This window comes from Coregonus clupeaformis, chromosome 3 (genome assembly GCF_020615455.1).
Source record: "Coregonus clupeaformis isolate EN_2021a chromosome 3, ASM2061545v1, whole genome shotgun sequence".
NCBI lineage: Eukaryota > Metazoa > Chordata > Actinopteri > Salmoniformes > Salmonidae > Coregonus > Coregonus clupeaformis.
This window is the reverse complement of record NC_059194.1, coordinates 13,334,023-13,351,262: the sequence shown is the minus strand read 5'-3', so window position 1 is coordinate 13,351,262 and position 17,240 is coordinate 13,334,023. Positions and strand designations below refer to the sequence as shown.

The 17,240-nt window shown below is 43.7% G+C and overlaps 1 protein-coding gene across 3 annotated transcripts in view; it reads left to right on the top strand.

Annotated features, from left to right (window-relative positions):
• Positions 1 to 17,240, top strand: part of LOC121540695 (protein diaphanous homolog 2) — a 677,119-nt gene that overhangs the window by 25,637 nt on the left and 634,242 nt on the right. For all 3 annotated transcript variants that reach the window (XM_041849734.2, XM_041849750.2, XM_041849742.2), the window contains exon 3: positions 10,341 to 10,517. In XM_041849734.2, the coding sequence (XP_041705668.1) occupies positions 10,341 to 10,517 (177 nt within the window). The remainder of the gene's footprint in view (positions 1 to 10,340; positions 10,518 to 17,240) is intronic.

The following is a 17,240-nucleotide window of genomic DNA, read 5'->3' as shown; positions in this document are numbered from 1 at the left end:
ACTGGGGACTGGAGCCTAACATGTTGAACCAGAGGGGACTGGGGACTGGAGCCTAGCATGTTGAACTAGAGGAGACTGGGGACTGGAGCCTAGCATGTTGAACTAGAGGAGACTGGGGACTGGAGCCTAGCATGCTGAACTAGAGGAGACTGGGGACTAGAGCCTAGCATGTTTTGAACTAGAGGAGACTGGGGACTGGAGCCTAGCATGTTGAACTAGAGGAGACTGGGGACTGGAGCCTAGCATGTTGAACTAGAGGAGACTGGGGACTGGAGCCTAGCATGCTGAACTAGAGGAGACTGGGGACTAGAGCCTAGCATGTTTTGAACTAGAGGAGACTGGGGACTGGAGCCTAGCATGTTGAACTAGAGGAGACTGGGGACTGGAGCCTAGCATGCTGAACTAGAGGAGACTGGGGACTGGAGCCTAGCATGTTGAATTAGAGGTGACTGGGGACTGGAGCCTAGCATGTTTTGAACTAGAGGAGACTGGGGACTGGAGCCTAGCATGTTGAACTAGAGGAGACTGGGGACTGGAGCCTAGCATGTTTTGAACTAGAGGAGACTGGGGACTGGAGCCTAGCATGCTGAATTAGAGGGGACTGGGGACTGGAGCCTAGCATGTTTTGAACTAGAGGAGACTGGGGACTGGAGCCTAGCATGTTGAACTAGAGGAGACTGGGGACTGGAGCCTAGCATGTTTTGAACTAGAGGAGACTGGGGACTGGAGCCTAGCATGCTGAATTAGAGGGGACTGGGGACTGGAGCCTAGCATGTTTAACTAGAGGAGACTGGGGACTGGAGCCTAGCATGTTGAACTAGAGGGGACTGGGGTTTGGAGCCTAGCGTGTTGAATAAGAGGAGACTGGGGACTGGAGCCTAACATGTTGAACCAGAGGGGACTGGGGACTGGAGCCTAGCGTGTTGAACCAGAGGGAACTGGGGACTGGAGCCTAGCATGTTGAAGCAGAGGGGACTGGGGACTGGAGCCTAGCATGTTGAACTAGAGGGGACTGGAGTCTAGCATGTTGAACTAGAGGGGACTGGGGTTTGGAGCCTAGCGTGTTGAATAAGAGGAGACTGGGGACTGGAGCCTAACATGTTGAACCAGAGGGGACTGGGGACTGGAGCCTAGCATGTTGAACTAGAGGGGACTGGAGCGTAGCATGTTGAACCAGAGGAGACTGGGGACTGGAGCCTAGCATGTTCAACCAGAGGGGACTGGTGCTTAGCATGTTGAACCAGAGGGGATTGGGGACTGTAGCCTAGCATGTTGAACCACAGGGGACTGGGGACTGGAGCCTAGCATGTTGAATAAGAGGAGACTGGGGACTGGAGCCTAGCATGTTGAACTAGAGGAGATTGGGGACTGGAGCCTAGCATGTTGAACTAGAGGAGACTGGGGACTGGAGCCTAGCATGTTGAATTAGAGGGGACTGGGGACTGGAGCCTAGCATGTTGAACTAGAGGAGACTGGGGACTGGAGCCTAGCATGTTGAATTAGAGGGGACTGGGGACTGGAGCCTAGCATGCTGAACTAGAGGAGTCTGGGGACTGGAGCCTAGCATGTTGAACTAGAGGAGTCTGGGGACTGGAGCCTAGCATGTTTTGAACTAGAGGAGACTGGGGACTGGAGTTGAGCATGTTAAACTAGAGGGGACTGGAGCCCAATGGTGTTGGATCTGTTTCATGCTAGCAGAGAATCACACACAAACATTCTCTCTCTCTCTCTCTCTACACTCTCTCTCTCTGTGTGTTAACCGAACTCTAGGTCAGAATCCAGTCAGTATGTCAACGGAAATGGTCACTTAGCAACATATATCCTGTTTTGTTTACTACTGAACAGGCTGTGTTGATAGGTCCATATAAACCATGAGGCCAAAAAGATATGAGGTGTTAACTGTGAACCACTATATTCAAGCTTTTTGGTTTAAGAAGGAATTTATATGTACTGTACATTCTAGCAGGTTTTTTTGATTCACACTCAAGTCAATTGTGTTTAATTAACATGTCCTTGGGTTGAGGGAATCGACACATTCTTCTTCCCAAATGGAAATCCAATGGTGAGGAACGCAGACAAACTGTGATTCCAGAGTGGAAGTGAAAAGTTGGCTCACTAGCGGCTACGGAGCAGAGTGGGAGAGAGGGAGCAGTGAAACAAGTTTGCCAAGAGCTGTTAGTTGCCACACATGGTGGTCCAGCCGTTAGTGCCAACAATGCCAGGCACTCCCAATCATCCTTTGTTTGGTTTTAATTAGAAGTAATTAAAGCAAAACCCTGATTTCCTTGTAAGCATGTCTCCATGCTGCTTTTTTAGAGGAACTCTGAATATGCCTCTCTTTTTTTAATGGGATTTTTTTTTCATTGAGTGAGCAGGATGGGCTTCATGTGCAGATGGCGTATTGGTGTAAAAAATAACATATGTAGAAAAAACATTTTTGAAACTAGGCCTAATTTTGACATGTTTAGCATGGAAAGACGTGAATTGTTTGTACGTAATACAGTTGTGTAAATGTGTCATGCGCCATCCAGTGGTATGAACAAATATCACTTTGAACAAGCCAGTTGAACCTCTGGACCCATTTATTCATTCGGATCTATAAGGCAAAACTGATCCTAGATCAGCACTCCTACTCTGAGAAGCTTTATGAATACCGGACCTGTGCAATATTACTGCAACATTTAGCTTTGCCAATGCAGGCTGGTGTCTGGAATTATTATCCTTTGGCCAAGAGGAAAGCAAACTTTGGGTAGAGATAGTAGTCGGTAGCATTTAAAAACTCTCGGCAGATGAGGCATTCTCATGATATTCCCCGTTCTCAAATGGACCCATAAATTCAGCCAAATTGCAGTTAGTTTTTCCATTTCATTGACCTTTATTGAATCAAAATCCTATTTCAATTACAAAGGGGCCGAGGGCTAATTTGATTTGGGTTATTTTGAAGAATTAATGTTGTGCAATAAACATTTATTACAGTGAAAAAGTTTGAGGGTTTTAATAAGCCAGAGAAGCCCAGAGGACGTGCATGCTTAATTGTTATGTGGTAAATTGCATTGTTGCGGTGTTTTGCCGTGTGATAATGACTGTTCAGAAGTAAACTGATGGTTTCCCCTAAAGTCAAAACAATTAGCTCGACAGAGGTTCCCTTGTTGTTAAATTGATTAAAATATGTTTAATTACCCCATTTGAAAAATAAGCAATGTTTTACTCACTTAGGTGGTAAAAAGTGGTAAATGAGCCATAAGCTAGGAGCTAGGCTAGTGTTATGATTGAGACTATAACCCTATTAGCTGCTTCTATAAGTTGAGAGAGAAGGTTTAGCCTAATCAATGTTTGTGATTATCCAAAGACACATGGTTAGTGGTCATTATCTGGCAGTAAAGCTAACCATCCAAAGCTTTGGCCCTGTTGGCATCCCCTGATCAATCAATCAATCAATCAATCAATCAAATGTATTTATAAAGACATCAGCAGATGTCACAAAGTGCTTATACAGAAACCCACCCTAAAACCCCAAACAGCAAGTAGTGCAGATGTAGAAGCACAGTGGCTAAGAAAAACTCCCTAGAAAGGCAGAAACCTAGGAAGAAACCTAGAGAGGAACCAGGCTCTGAGGGGTGGCTAGTCCTCTTCTGGCTGTGCCGGGTGGAGATTATAAGAGGACATGGCCATTAAGGCCAGATTGTTCTTCAAGATTTTCAAACGTTCATAGATGACCAGCAGGGTCAAAGAATAATCACAGTGGTTGTAGAGGGTGCAAGACAGCAGTTGGTCGAGACAGCAGGTGCGGTAGAGAGGGAGGGGGTCAAAAACAGCATGCCGGTGAAAAGGTCAGGGTTCAATAGCCGCAGACAGAACAGTTGAAACTGGAGCAGCAGCACGACAAGGTAGCACATTTGGTGAACAGGTCAGGGTTCCATAGCCACAGGCAAAACAGCAGAAACTGGATCAGCAACACGACCAGGTGGACTGGGGACAGCCAGGATTTATCAGGCCAGGTAGTCCTGAGGCATGGTCCTAGGGCTCAGGTCCTCCTCAGAGAGAAAGAGATGGGAGAATTAGAGGGAGCATACTTAAGTTCACACAGGACACCTGATAAGACAGGAGAATTACACCAGATAGGACAGACTGAACCTAGCCCCCCGGCACATAGACTATTGCAGCATGATCAATACAGTTGAGACGTTGCTCTCTGTTACCTGACATAAAATCTTGGAGCAGTGACAGTATGCAGGTATCATCTTGACAAGACTGCCTCAAAGGAGTAATTCAATAAAACTTTCACATAGTCCATAGGCCTAGGCCCTAGACCTAGATGTGGAAATTCATAGAGGCTCTTTCCCTGAAACAAAACACCTCCCAACTGTTGATACACAGTCACAGATATTGCAGTGATATATATATCGCAGTTGCAGTCTTTAGCCCGAGGTAGGCTTGGCAGTATCCAGATGGTCATATTTGTCATACCGGCCTTCTCTTATCCTGGGATTTATGGTATTACCGGCATAGCACACAAGGGGGTGCTAAAAACGCAAGAAAAGCCCATTGGGCCTCTATTAACAGAATGCCAACAGAATTTGCAAAAAATAATAGCGAAATCACATAGACGCTGTTCGCGAAATGCTAACGAGCAAAAACGGACATAAACTAATTGCAAAGACAGGTAAATCCAGCTCATAAAGTTATACAAGCATAGCTAGTAGCTACCGAATATCATTTACGGTAAGCAGAAGTGAACGAGAGAAATTATGCAAATGAACAAAGTTTTGATGCATTCTTTTCTTAAGCAAGAGCAGCATGTGTACACAGAGCACAGGGTAGAAGAACGGAGGGGGAAAAATGCTAGAAGGAAGAACAGGGAAAAAATGGCAGCTGTACAGACAATTCATCCAGAGCTCTTTGACTTCTAGCACAAAGCCATTACAAGATATCTGATGGCAAACATTTAGTAGTGAATTGCATACAAGTGCAACTTCATCACCACATGTGCGCCGCACAACAGAGACTTGCCGATAGATATAGAACGCTATGGATTCACCAGTTCCCGTTGTGCTATTTACAAACAAACACGTGACTGGGTCAACTGTTCTGGGGAACTATGTTAAGCTTTATAATGTAAAATAATTGTATAGTTAAGCAATAAGGCCCGAGGGGGTGTGGTATATGGCCAATACACCACGGCTAAAGGCTGTTCTTATGCACGATGCAACGCAGAGTGCCTGGATACAGCCCTTAGCCGTGGTATATTGGCCATATATCACAAACCCCCTGGTTACCAACATAATTAGAACAGTAAAAATAAATGTTTTGTCATACCCATGGTATGACAATCAACATTCAGGGCTCGAACCACTCAGTTTATAATGTAAAATAAGGTGAAATGAAGAACGTAATCTGATTCATCTCCTAATGCATTGCACAGGTTGACTGCAGGTATTAACCTAAAAAGTAGCTACAAATATTAAAATGTATAAAAAAATAAATAGGTATTGACAGTATTGTAAAATCATTCTGTGGATTTTTCCAAATACCCCAGTATACTGTGTATATAAACGGTATACCGCCCAAGCCTAGCCTGAGGGAGCTATGGGAGTAACGGCTGGAGGAGATGCAGTGTATGGCTCGTCTCCTTTCTAGTCCCAGCCAGCCCTGTGGACCGCTGAGAGCGATAGCCTGAGATTAACCGAGGAGAGAACCCCCTCGGCGGGAGGTCTGCTTTATGGCCACAACACCCCACATTCCCCGCTCGTTAGCGCTTCAGAGCCATCACAGCCTTGCGCCACAGCATATGGTGTTGTTTCCTGCTTCCTGTGTCAGTGTGTGACTGAGGCGTCTTTACAAATGGCCATCCTCAGCATAGCCACAGGCCGTTGGCAACGTCTGCCTTGTGTCAGGAAAGGAACAAACATCTGTATTGGGAGGTTTTTTGGGGGGTCTGTAATGTCTGTTACTGTTGTTTAAAGGGGAAATCCGCAGTTAAAATAACGATGGGGCTGGAGAAATGTAACCACTCTCAAATTTATAGACAGAGCTATGGATGCAAGGACTGATCATCCATGACATCAAAATTATAGTTTTAACCATGTTTTGAGGCTATATAGTGTTTGTTTACGTTTACTTTGTTTACAAACAAAAGAGTAAAACAAGCTTATATTTGTGTTCTGATGGGGTACGACAGTTGAACTAAGCTCATGAGTCATTTGTTATTTTCTTCAAGAATCAATGGGTACATATCATTAAGTCCAAAAATGTATGTAGCAACTGCAGATTGCCCCTTTAAGTGTCTAAAGTGAATTTGAATGTGTTTGCTAGGGGGGTTTTGTGTACTAAAAATAAGGAAGTTAGCCTACAGGTGATCCACTAAAATAACAATGGGAAGTATTGTGAAAGAGAAAATACGTTTGTTGTTTATGGCAGAGTCATGGATGAAGGTGTGAGGCATAGTGCAACCATTCTCCACCCTTTTCTCCACTGTTGTTCTTAGTAGGGAGGGATATCAACTAGCCTAGACTAGGTTAGTTGTACAACACTTACCTCCACTTCAACACATACTACTACTGTATATTACAGTAAAGATTTATGGACATGCACGAGCCAAACGGGGCTTACTGCTTGGTGTCATTCATAGGTGTGGCTGTTCATGGGTTCATTTGTATGGGTTCATATGGGACTTTATGATATTTCTGTAACTTTTGCATGTGTGTCCATCTGTTACTGTGTATTGGTTGTTTAGGATATTCTCATACACACTATGGGGGTGTCATTTTCAGTTGGATCTTATTGTTCACAATGTGCCTTCCCTTCAACAGAACATACACATAAAAACATTGGCTGATGACATGGTAAGGCATCCTGTTTTCATTTCTGTGTGTATTTTGTTTTGCATCATCGTCTTCTCTTTGTGTCATGGCTGCACAGGAAGTTGAACTGAAATCTGTGGATGGATCAATGAAACCAGAGTTACGCGGTGCCTTCTGTTAACCTCTTAATGATCGGACCCTTTAAAAAATAATATTCGCCTAAAATGACATACCATAATCTAACTGCCTGTAGCTCAGGACCTGAAGCAAGGATATTCATGTTCTTGATACCATTTGAAAGGAAACACTTTGAAGTGTGTGGAAATGTTAAATTAATGTAGGAGAATATAACACATTCGATCTGGTAAAAGATAATAAAAAATAAAAAAATGCCTTTTCTATTTATTTTTTTGTTCAGTCATCTTTGAAATGCAAGAGAAAGGCCACAATATAATTTTGCAGTTTAGGCGCATTTAGATTTTGCCACTAGATGGCAGCAGTGTGTGTGCAAATACTATTTTGAATCAAGTCTGCCCAAATGTGCCGAATTGGTCAATTGATACATTTTCAAATACACAACTATAGAGAACATACAAAAATTATATGGTAATACAACATGTAAGTTTACACACTCCCAGGAATGTCATACATGATGGGTCATTAGCTAATACACTAACTTTCACACATCTAGATGGTCGGGCGGGGTGGGTGTGGACAGCAGGGGTTCAAACTGTAGAACCCAGTTCCTACATTTGAATATAAAAATAGAGTTAATCAAACAAAACTATGCTACATTTATCTCTGGGACCCTTAGGATGACAAATCAGAGCAAGATTACTGAATGTAAGTACATCATTTACCTTCAGAGGTGAATGTATCAAACCAGTTGCCGTGATACATGTTTTATTGTTGTTGTGCATTCTCCTCAAACAATAGCATGGTATTTTTTCACTGTAATAGCTACTGTAAATTGGACAATGCAGTTAGATTAACAATAATTTAAGCTTTCTGCCCATATAAGACATGTCTATGTCCTGGAAAGTTTGCTCTTACTTACAACAGTCATGCTAATCACATTAGCGCACGTTAGCTCAACCGTCCCGTATACGGGACACCAATCCCGTAGAGGTTAACCAAGTAGGGTTCCTGTATGATTGTCTTTACAGTATTTTATGGTTATATTATGTACCCAAACGATAACGTCCTTTAATATGAAAAAAGTTTAGATTATTTTTTTTATGAAAGCCTAATCAGTCAAATATTACAGGAATGAACCCAACAGTATTCTGAATCGGTTATGATAGGCTTTTATTTTTATTTGTTATGATTTGTTAACAAAGAACCAGTGCACTCTATTTGCGTCAAACTCTGGTGCTGTTTCAATGGATTGTATTACATGTAGGTTCTCCAACCATGTTCACCATCATTGGTTTAACTTGCCCTGGTCCTTCCACAACGATTTCAGTGTAGATTCGGGTGTGACATAATTGATTTCATTTCCTTTTGTCTTTATTTGTCTTACTCCATTTCATATGTATATGCAGCATCTATTCCGCACAAGCATGACCCCTAAACCCATATAGCTAATAACAATGACGACTAACTAACAGCGACTGGTGCATGGACTTACCCTCTTCTGACTCTGTAACAAAGGTGTGTGCTGCTGACTGCATCTCCTTTGATCTTGGTCTGTCTTCCGTCATCAGACCTGAATACATATGATATGCTCTTGATTTAATGCTTGCAGTTCGCACTTTTGGAACTATTCCATTTGTTCCATTGCACCAGGGAAACTAAATCAAGCACAACTCAGGTAAATGTATGTACATTAGAACTACATTTCTTCTGCATTCATCGGTGTAGCTAGAATAGCTGAATACAGTGAGGAGAGAGTATCTTTCTAAAGCATATGTACAGCGCAATCAGAAAGTATTCAGACCCCTTGACTTTTTCCACATTTTGTTACGTTAGTCTTATTCTAAAATTGATTAAATAAATGTAAATCCTCATCAATCTACACCCAATACCTCATAATGACAAGGTGAAAACAGGGTTTTAGAAATAGTTGCAAACTTAATAAATATAAAAAACAGAAATACCTTATTTACATAAGTATTCAGACCCTTTGCTATGAGACTCGAAATTGAGCTCAGGTGCATCCTGTTTCCATTGATCATCCTTGAGATGTTTCTACAACTTGATTGGAGTCCACCTGTGGTAAATTCAGTTGATTGGACATGATTTGTAAAGGCACACACCTGTCTATATAAGGTCCCACAGTTGACAGTGCATGTCAGAGCAAAAACCAAGCCATGAGGTCGAAGGAATTGTCCGTAGAGCTCCGAGACAGGATTGTGTCAAGGCACAGATCCGGGGAAGGGTACCAAAAAATGTATGCAGCATTGATGCTCCCCAAGAACACAGTGACCTCCATCATTCTTAAATGGAAGAAGTTTGGAACCACCAAGACTCTTCCTAGAGCTGGCCGCCTGGACAAACTGAGCAATCGGGGGAGAAGGGCCTTGGTCAGGGAGGCGACCAAGAACCCGATGGTCACTCTGACAGAGCTCCAGAGTTCCTCTGTGGAAATGGGAGAACATTCCAGAAGGAAGGTACTCCACAGCACTCCACAAATCAGGCCTTTATGGTAGAGTGGCCAGACGGAAGCCACTCCTCAGTAAAAGACACGTGACAGCCCGCTTGGAGTTTGCCGAAAGGCACCCAAAGGACTCTCAGAGTACTGAGTAAAGGGTCTCAATACTTACGTAAATGTGATATTTCAGTTTTTTATTTTTAATACATTTGCAAAAATGTCTAAAAACCTGTTTTTGCTTTGTCATTATGGGGTATTGTGTGTAGATTGATGACATAAAAAAATATATATATCCATTTTAGAATAAGGTTGTAATGTAACAAAATGTGAAAAAAGTCAAGGGGTCTGAATACTTTCCGAATGCACTGTAGGTGTATGTTCCTCTGTACTGAAGTTCTACAGACTCCCATAACAGTCTGTGATGTTGAACAAACCTAACCTACAGGGTTAATGGGAAGTCAAATCTATGACTCTCACTGTAGTTTACGGTGCACTATTTTATTATGTACTATGTTTTCATTCAGATACACATTAACTGTATAGATGAATAAATCAAGGCCAGTTTGAAAGAAATAGAGCAAGCAATGTTACCCATTGTTCAAGCACATTTATCATTTAATCTAACTGAAAAGATGAATGATAAAACAGATAATGAACAAACACTATCGGTCTGTCTCTTGTCACAGGCAAACACTTTACTTTACCCGTCCTGTGGTACCATCCCAACCTGTAATTGAGCCCAGCTGATGCTCGTTTAAAGGTTGGGAAGGAGCTGGAAAGACATGTCAGGAAAGGCATATGACAGCATTACACAACCCTACAGTATGTAAGCATTCAGAAAGCCTAACGCCAAGGGAAATACTCCTAGGTAAAGCCTAGGGAAATACAATATGTCATAACGCTTACCATACACACTTTAGTAACGCCACCCTCTCTTTCCCCTTCAGCGTGACCGGATCACCAGTTTCCGGAAGACTGGGAATAAGAAGGACAAGCCCCTGATTCAGCACTCCACAGACCCCCTGTCCACTCAGGTAGAGATGCCCATGCCCCAGCCCCTCTTTGACGACCGCTCCATGAACCTCTCAGAGAAAGAGGTCAATGACCTCTTCGAGAAGATGATGGTAAGTTGGATACTGTAACCCTCCTTTTGAACCGAGTGTATATATATAGCCACCACTATCTACAGTGCTCTTCTATAAGAATGAATGTAGAGAGTCCCTGTGTAGATATGTACTATAGGATAACTATTGCTCCTCGGTCCACCTTCCACCACTACTTGTCTTGAACCATAGAGATGTAAAGGGTAGAATGGACTTGATTACTGCTTCTACGTCTGCAACTCCCTGTGGGGCCTTTTTTGTACTAGCTACCAATCACATTGTTCTTTTACTGTTCACCAGAGTCTCTGATCATTAGGTGGATCTCGATCTCCTCTGGTTGTCATAGTAATGATACAATTAGATGTGATGTGTTGACAGCTTGCTGTGGCACATTAAACCATCTCTTGCCAAGGAAATATAGCAGGTTTCTATTCTAATATTCACATCATGTCAATGTGGGTGCTTTTGTGTCTCACTATGCACCACACTTCTCTTCCTTGTAAGCTGCCGGCAGGGAGCTCTGTGCTCAGTCTAAACCTCTACAGAACAGTACTTACCTGGTTCGCTGCGCAGAGCCGAGTCACAGCTCCGAAATCACACTGACGCTTAGCATAGAGAGCACATTGATCACAGAGAGAGACAGGAGCATAACACTGTCGTGACTTCTCAATTAACTCTGTAACTCAAGTTCACTTGACTCAGCCCTAATTCAAACAGAGAGCTACAGAGAGGTACAGATAGGTACAGAGAGCTCCATCAGCGCTACAGAGAGCTCCATCAGTGCTACAGAGAGCTCCATCAGTGCTACAGAGAGCTCCATCAGCGCTACAGAGAGCTCCATCAGCGCTACAGAGAGCTCCATCAGCGCTACAGAGAGCTCCACCAGCGCTACAGAGAGCTCCACCAGCGCTACAGAGAGCTCCATCAGCGCTACAGAGAGCTCCATCAGAGCTACAGAGAGCTCCATGAGCGCTACAGAGAGCTCCACCAGCGCTACAGAGAGCTCCATCAGCGCTACAGAGAGCTCCATCAGCGCTACAGAGAGCTCCATCAGCGCTACAGAGAGCTCCATCAGCGCTACAGAGAGCTCCATCAGCGCTACAGAGAGCTCCATCAGCGCTACAGAGAGCTCCATCAGCGCTACAGAGAGCTCCATCAGCGCTACAGAGAGCTCCATGAGCGCTACAGAGAGCTCCATCAGCGGAACAGAGATCTCCATCAGAGCTACAGAGAGCTCCATCAGAGCTACAGAGATCTCCATCAGAGCTACAGAGAGCTCCATCAGAGCGACAGAGAGCTCCATCAGCGCTACAGAGAGCTCCATCAGCGCTACAGAGAGCTCCATCAGCGCTACAGAGAGCTCCATCAGCGCTACAGAGAGCTCCATCAGCGCTACAGAGAGCTCCATGAGCGCTACAGAGAGCTCCATCAGCGGAACAGAGATCTCCATCAGAGCTACAGAGAGCTCCATCAGAGCTACAGAGATCTCCATCAGAGCTACAGAGAGCTCCATCAGAGCGACAGAGAGCTCCATCAGCGCTACAGAGAGCTCCATCAGCGCTACAGAGAGCTCCATCAGCGCTACAGAGAGCTCCATCAGCGCTACAGAGAGCTCCATCAGCGCTACAGAGAGCTCCATCAGCGCTACAGAGAGCTCCATCAGCGCTACAGAGAGCTCCATCAGCGCTACAGAGAGCTCCATCAGAGCTACAGAGTGCTACAGAAAGCTTGCCTGGCTACCCAGGCTCCTTGCTCCGGCCAAACGCTGCACCACGACCACAGAATTTAGTTTTTTGTTCTTCTGTCTGGATCTGAGTACCTTCCCAACCCTTCAGCGAATGCGAACACATTTGGGGCCCTCTGATTGGTCCAGAAACCGATGGGTTAGGCCAGAGCCAAAACACACGCGGGTAAAGCGGTGGTTTGAAAGCTCCAGTGAGCTCCAGAGTGCATTCGGAAAGTATTCAGACCCCTTCCCTTTTTCCACATTTTGTTACGTTACAGCCTTATTCTAAAATGGATTAAATAAACAAAAAATCATCAATGACAAGGCAAAAACAGGTTTTTAGAAATGTTTGCACATTTATTACAAATAAAAAACAGAAATACCTTATTTACATAACTATTCAGACCCTTTGCTATGAGACTCGAAATTGAGCTCAGGTGCATCCTGTTTCCATTGATCATCCTTGAGATGGTTCTACAACTTGATTGGAGTCCACCTGTGGTAAATTCAATTGATTGGACATGATTTGGAAAAGCACACACCTGTCTATATAAAAACCAAGCCATGATTGTCCGTAGAGCTCAGAGACAGGATTGTGTCGAGGCACAGATCTGGGGAAGGGTACCAAAACATTTCTCCAGCACTGAAGGTGCCCAAGAACACAGTGACCTCCATCATTCTTAAATGGAAGAAGTTTGGAACCACCGAGACTCTTCTTAGAGCTCGTCGCCTGGCCAAACTGAGCAATCGGGGGAGAAGGGCCTTGGTCAGGGAGGTGACCGAGAACCCGATGGTCACTCTGATAGAGTTCCAGAGTTCCTCTGTGGAGATGGGAGAACCTTCCAGAAGGACAACCATCTCTGCAACACCACACCAATCAGGCTTTATGGTAGAGTGGCCAGACGGAAGCCACTCCTCAGTAAAAGGCACGTTAGCCCCCTTGGAGTTTGCCAAAAGGCACCTAAAGGACTCTGACCATGAGAAACAAGATTCTCTGGTCTGATGAAACCAAGATTGAACTCTTTGGCATGAATGCCAAGCGTTAGGTCTGGAGGAAACCTGGCACCATCCCTACGGTGAAGCTAGGTGGCAGCATCATGCTCTGGGGATGTTTTTCAGCGGCAGGGACTGGGAGACTAGTCAGGATCGAGGGAAAGATGAACGAAGCACAGTACAGAGGGATCCTTGATGAGAACCTGCTCCAGAGCGCTCAGGACCTCCGACTGGGCCGAATGTTCACCTTCCAACAGGACAATGACCCTAAGCACACAGCCAAGACAACGCAGGAGTGGCTTCAGGACTAGTCTCTGAATGTCCTTGAGTGGCCCAGCCAGAGCCCGGACTTGAACCCGATCTAACATCTCTGGAGAGACCAGAAAATAGCTGTGCTGCGACGCTCCCCAGCCAACCTGACAGAGCTTCAGAGGATCTGTAGAAAAGAATGGGAGAAACTCCCCAAATACAGGTGTGCCAAGCTTGTAGCATCATACCCAAGAAGTCTCAAGGCTGTAATTGCTGCCAAAGGTTTTTCAACAAAGTTCTGAGGAAAGGGTCTGAATACTTATGTAAATGTGATATCAGTTTTTTATTTGTAATATATTTGCAAACATTTCTAAAAACCTGTTTTTGCTTTGACATTATGGGGTATTGTGAGTAGATTGATGAGGGGAAAAAACAATTGAATCAATTTTAGAAAGGCTGTAATGTAACAAAGTGGAAAAAGTCAAGGGGTCTGAAATACTTTCCGAATGCACTGTATATAGAAATTATGCTGATTTGTGATTTCGGCTGGCTGATAAAAGCTGCCTATCTTTTTATCTCATCCCGACTCCCGACACGTTCATTACTATGGGACAGCTGGAGATCGAATTTGAATATTGAAACAATGTTTCAAATGTCAGAGAGACAGACAGCAAGGTTTATACAAATCTCCGCTGTTGAAAACTACATTTTAGTCTGAAAGAAATGTGAGATAATGTCTAGATGCTTTTTTATAGTGGATATTAAAGTTTATAAATTGCTTGGCTGGGCTGATGAGACAGTGGATTGCGCAGTCAGATGGAACAGAGTAAATAGGCATTTTACCGTCATAGATTTAGCCGGTGGTAACTTGTGGAATAGACACAGGCTGGAATGCGGTTTTAACCAATCAGCATTCAGGATTAGACCCACCCGTTGTATAACTGACCACTATTTGTTATGTCTGACCTACCGTATGTTTGACAGTGCTTAGTTCAGCTGTCGTACCCCATCAGAACCCAAAATATAAGCTTAAATTAATTCAATGTTTGTAAACAATATAAATGTAAACAAACACTGACTGTATAGCCTCAAAACATGGTTAAAACTATCATGTTGATATCATGTATGGTCAGTCCTTGCATTCATAGCTCTGTCTATGAATTGGAGAGTGGTTACATTTCTCCAACCTCATCACTCAGCTTTTTACAGAAACGGGAGGGGAGTATGCTTTTTTTATTGTTTCTACTGCTGATTGATGCTTTAAGTTACCATATTTGTTATAGTTCCTCTATATAACTAGTAGACAACCATAAAATACTGTAGTGAGGGTGATACAGAGCTTTTGGTTACTGTAATTATTGTGTTACTACTTCCTGTTACCAGTGAAGATACCCTATAATTACCTGTCTGATATCTGGTGATATTCAGTGGAAATAGGTGTAACACTTGTATGGCTTTAACAAGCTCCTCCTGTTGTGTTAAGAGCTAGAGTGTGCCTTTCTACCCAAGTGTGGTAATAAACTGTGAATTCGTATCAGTTGAACCTGTTGTTGTGCATCTTCTAGGTCTCCATTGAGTGTTAGTAGCAGTTTCTATCCAAGTAAGAAGAAGTTGAGCTATCTATGCCTGTAGCTAGCCAGCCAGCCCAGCAGGCTGTGAATCTCCATAATTGAGGATAGAACATTACTCCACTAATAACAACTAACAGCGTGACAATACTAAACATTGTAACTGCAGATAAGGAAGCCCACATTATAAAACAGTACCTGAATTGAAAAGAATGTTAGCTTGTAATCACTGTGGAGTTACATGTAATTAATTGTACTAAGACATGACATGTAACATACATGGTGTCCTATCCTTGCAAGGTGTGAGCCCATATTTATATGTAGGCAAGGGTAGCTGTGTTCTCACAAACATCCAAGAAGGGACATGGCTTTATTTATTATTTTCTTATATTAAAACCCTCCTCCATGGCTTTAGTAGGAGAGGACATGTTGATCAATGAGCGTTCCCATGGAACTCTCTGGGTAAAGTTCAACATTACCCCCTTGTGGGGTTCTGCTTGACCTAATGAAAGGAGAGGAAAAAGGGTGCTTGACATCTTGGAGCATACACTACATTAACCCCAAGTACTAAGTAGGATCATGTACTACACTGAACAAACGCAACATGCAATCATTTCAAAGATGTTACTGAGTTACAGTTCATATAAGGACATCAGTCAATTTAAATAAATGAATCAGGCCCTAATCTATGGATTTCACATGACTGGGAATACAGATATGCATCTGTTGGTCACAGATACCTTAAACAAAAAGGTAGGGGCGTGGATCAAAAAACCAGTCAGTATCTGGTGTGATCACCATTTGCCTAATGCAGCGTGACACATCTCCTTCGCATAGAGTTGATCAGGCTGTTGATTGTGGCCTGTGGAATGTTGTCCCACTCCTCTTCAATGGCTGTGCGAAGTTCCTGGATATTGGCGGGAACTTGAACACGCTGTCGTACACGTCGATCCAGAGCATCCCAAACATGTTCAATGGATGACATGTCTGATGAGAATGCAGGCCATGGAAGAACTGGGACATTTTCAGCTTCCAGGAATTGTGTACAGATCCTTGCAACATGGGGCCGTGCATTATCATGCTGAAACATGAGGTGATGGCGGTGGATGAATGGCACGACAATGGGCCTCAGGATCTTGTCACATCTCTGTGCATTCAAATTGCCATAGATAAAATGCAATTGTGTTTGTTGTCTGTAGCTTATGCCCGCTCATACCATAACCCCACCGCCACCATGGGGCACTCTGTTCACAACGTTGACATCAGCAAACTGCTCGCCCACATGACGCCCTGTCTGCAATCTGCCCGGAACAGTTGAAACCAGGATTCATCTATGAAGAGCACATTTCTCCAGCGTGCCAGTGGCCATCGAAGGTGAGCATTTACCAACTGAAGTCCGTTACGATGCCACATGAGCTTCCCTGAGACGGTTTCTGACAGTTTGTGCAGAAATACTTTGGTTGTGCAAACCTACAGTTTCATCAGCTGTCCGGGTGGTTTGTCTCAGACCATCCTGTAGGTGAAGGAGCCGGATGTAGAGGTCTTGGGCTGGCATGGTTACACATGGTTACATTTGTGTGGCCGGTTGGACGTACTGCCAAATTCTCTAAAACGACGTTGGATTTAATTAGATTTGATTTATTAGGATCCCCATTAGCCGACGCCAATGGCGACAGCTAGTCTTACTGGGGTCCGACACATAGCAAAGAATAAATTACAGACAAAAGATTTTACAATTTACATACATTTAAAAACATTAACATGTAGTGTGTGTGCATCTATCAGTTACACATACATGTCAGTACATACACACAAAAAGTAGGTCACATGGGGGAGAGGTGTTGTGCCGTGAGGTGTTGCTTTATTTGTTTTTTTAAACCAGGTTTGCTGTTCGCTATATAATATGGAAGGGAGTTCCATGCACACATGGCTCTGTATAATACTGTACGTTTCCTTGAATTTGTTCTGGACCTGGGGACTGTGAAAAGACCGCTGGTAGCATGTCTGGTGGGGTACGTGTGTAAGTTGACTATGCAAACATTTAGGAATTTCCAACACATTAATGTTTCTTATAAAAACTAGTGGCGCAGTCAACCTTTCCTCAACTCTTAGCCAAGAGAGACTGGCATGCATAGTATTAATACTAGCCCTCTGATTACAATGAAGAGCAAGACATGCGGCTCTCTTCTGGGCCAGCTGCAACTTAAC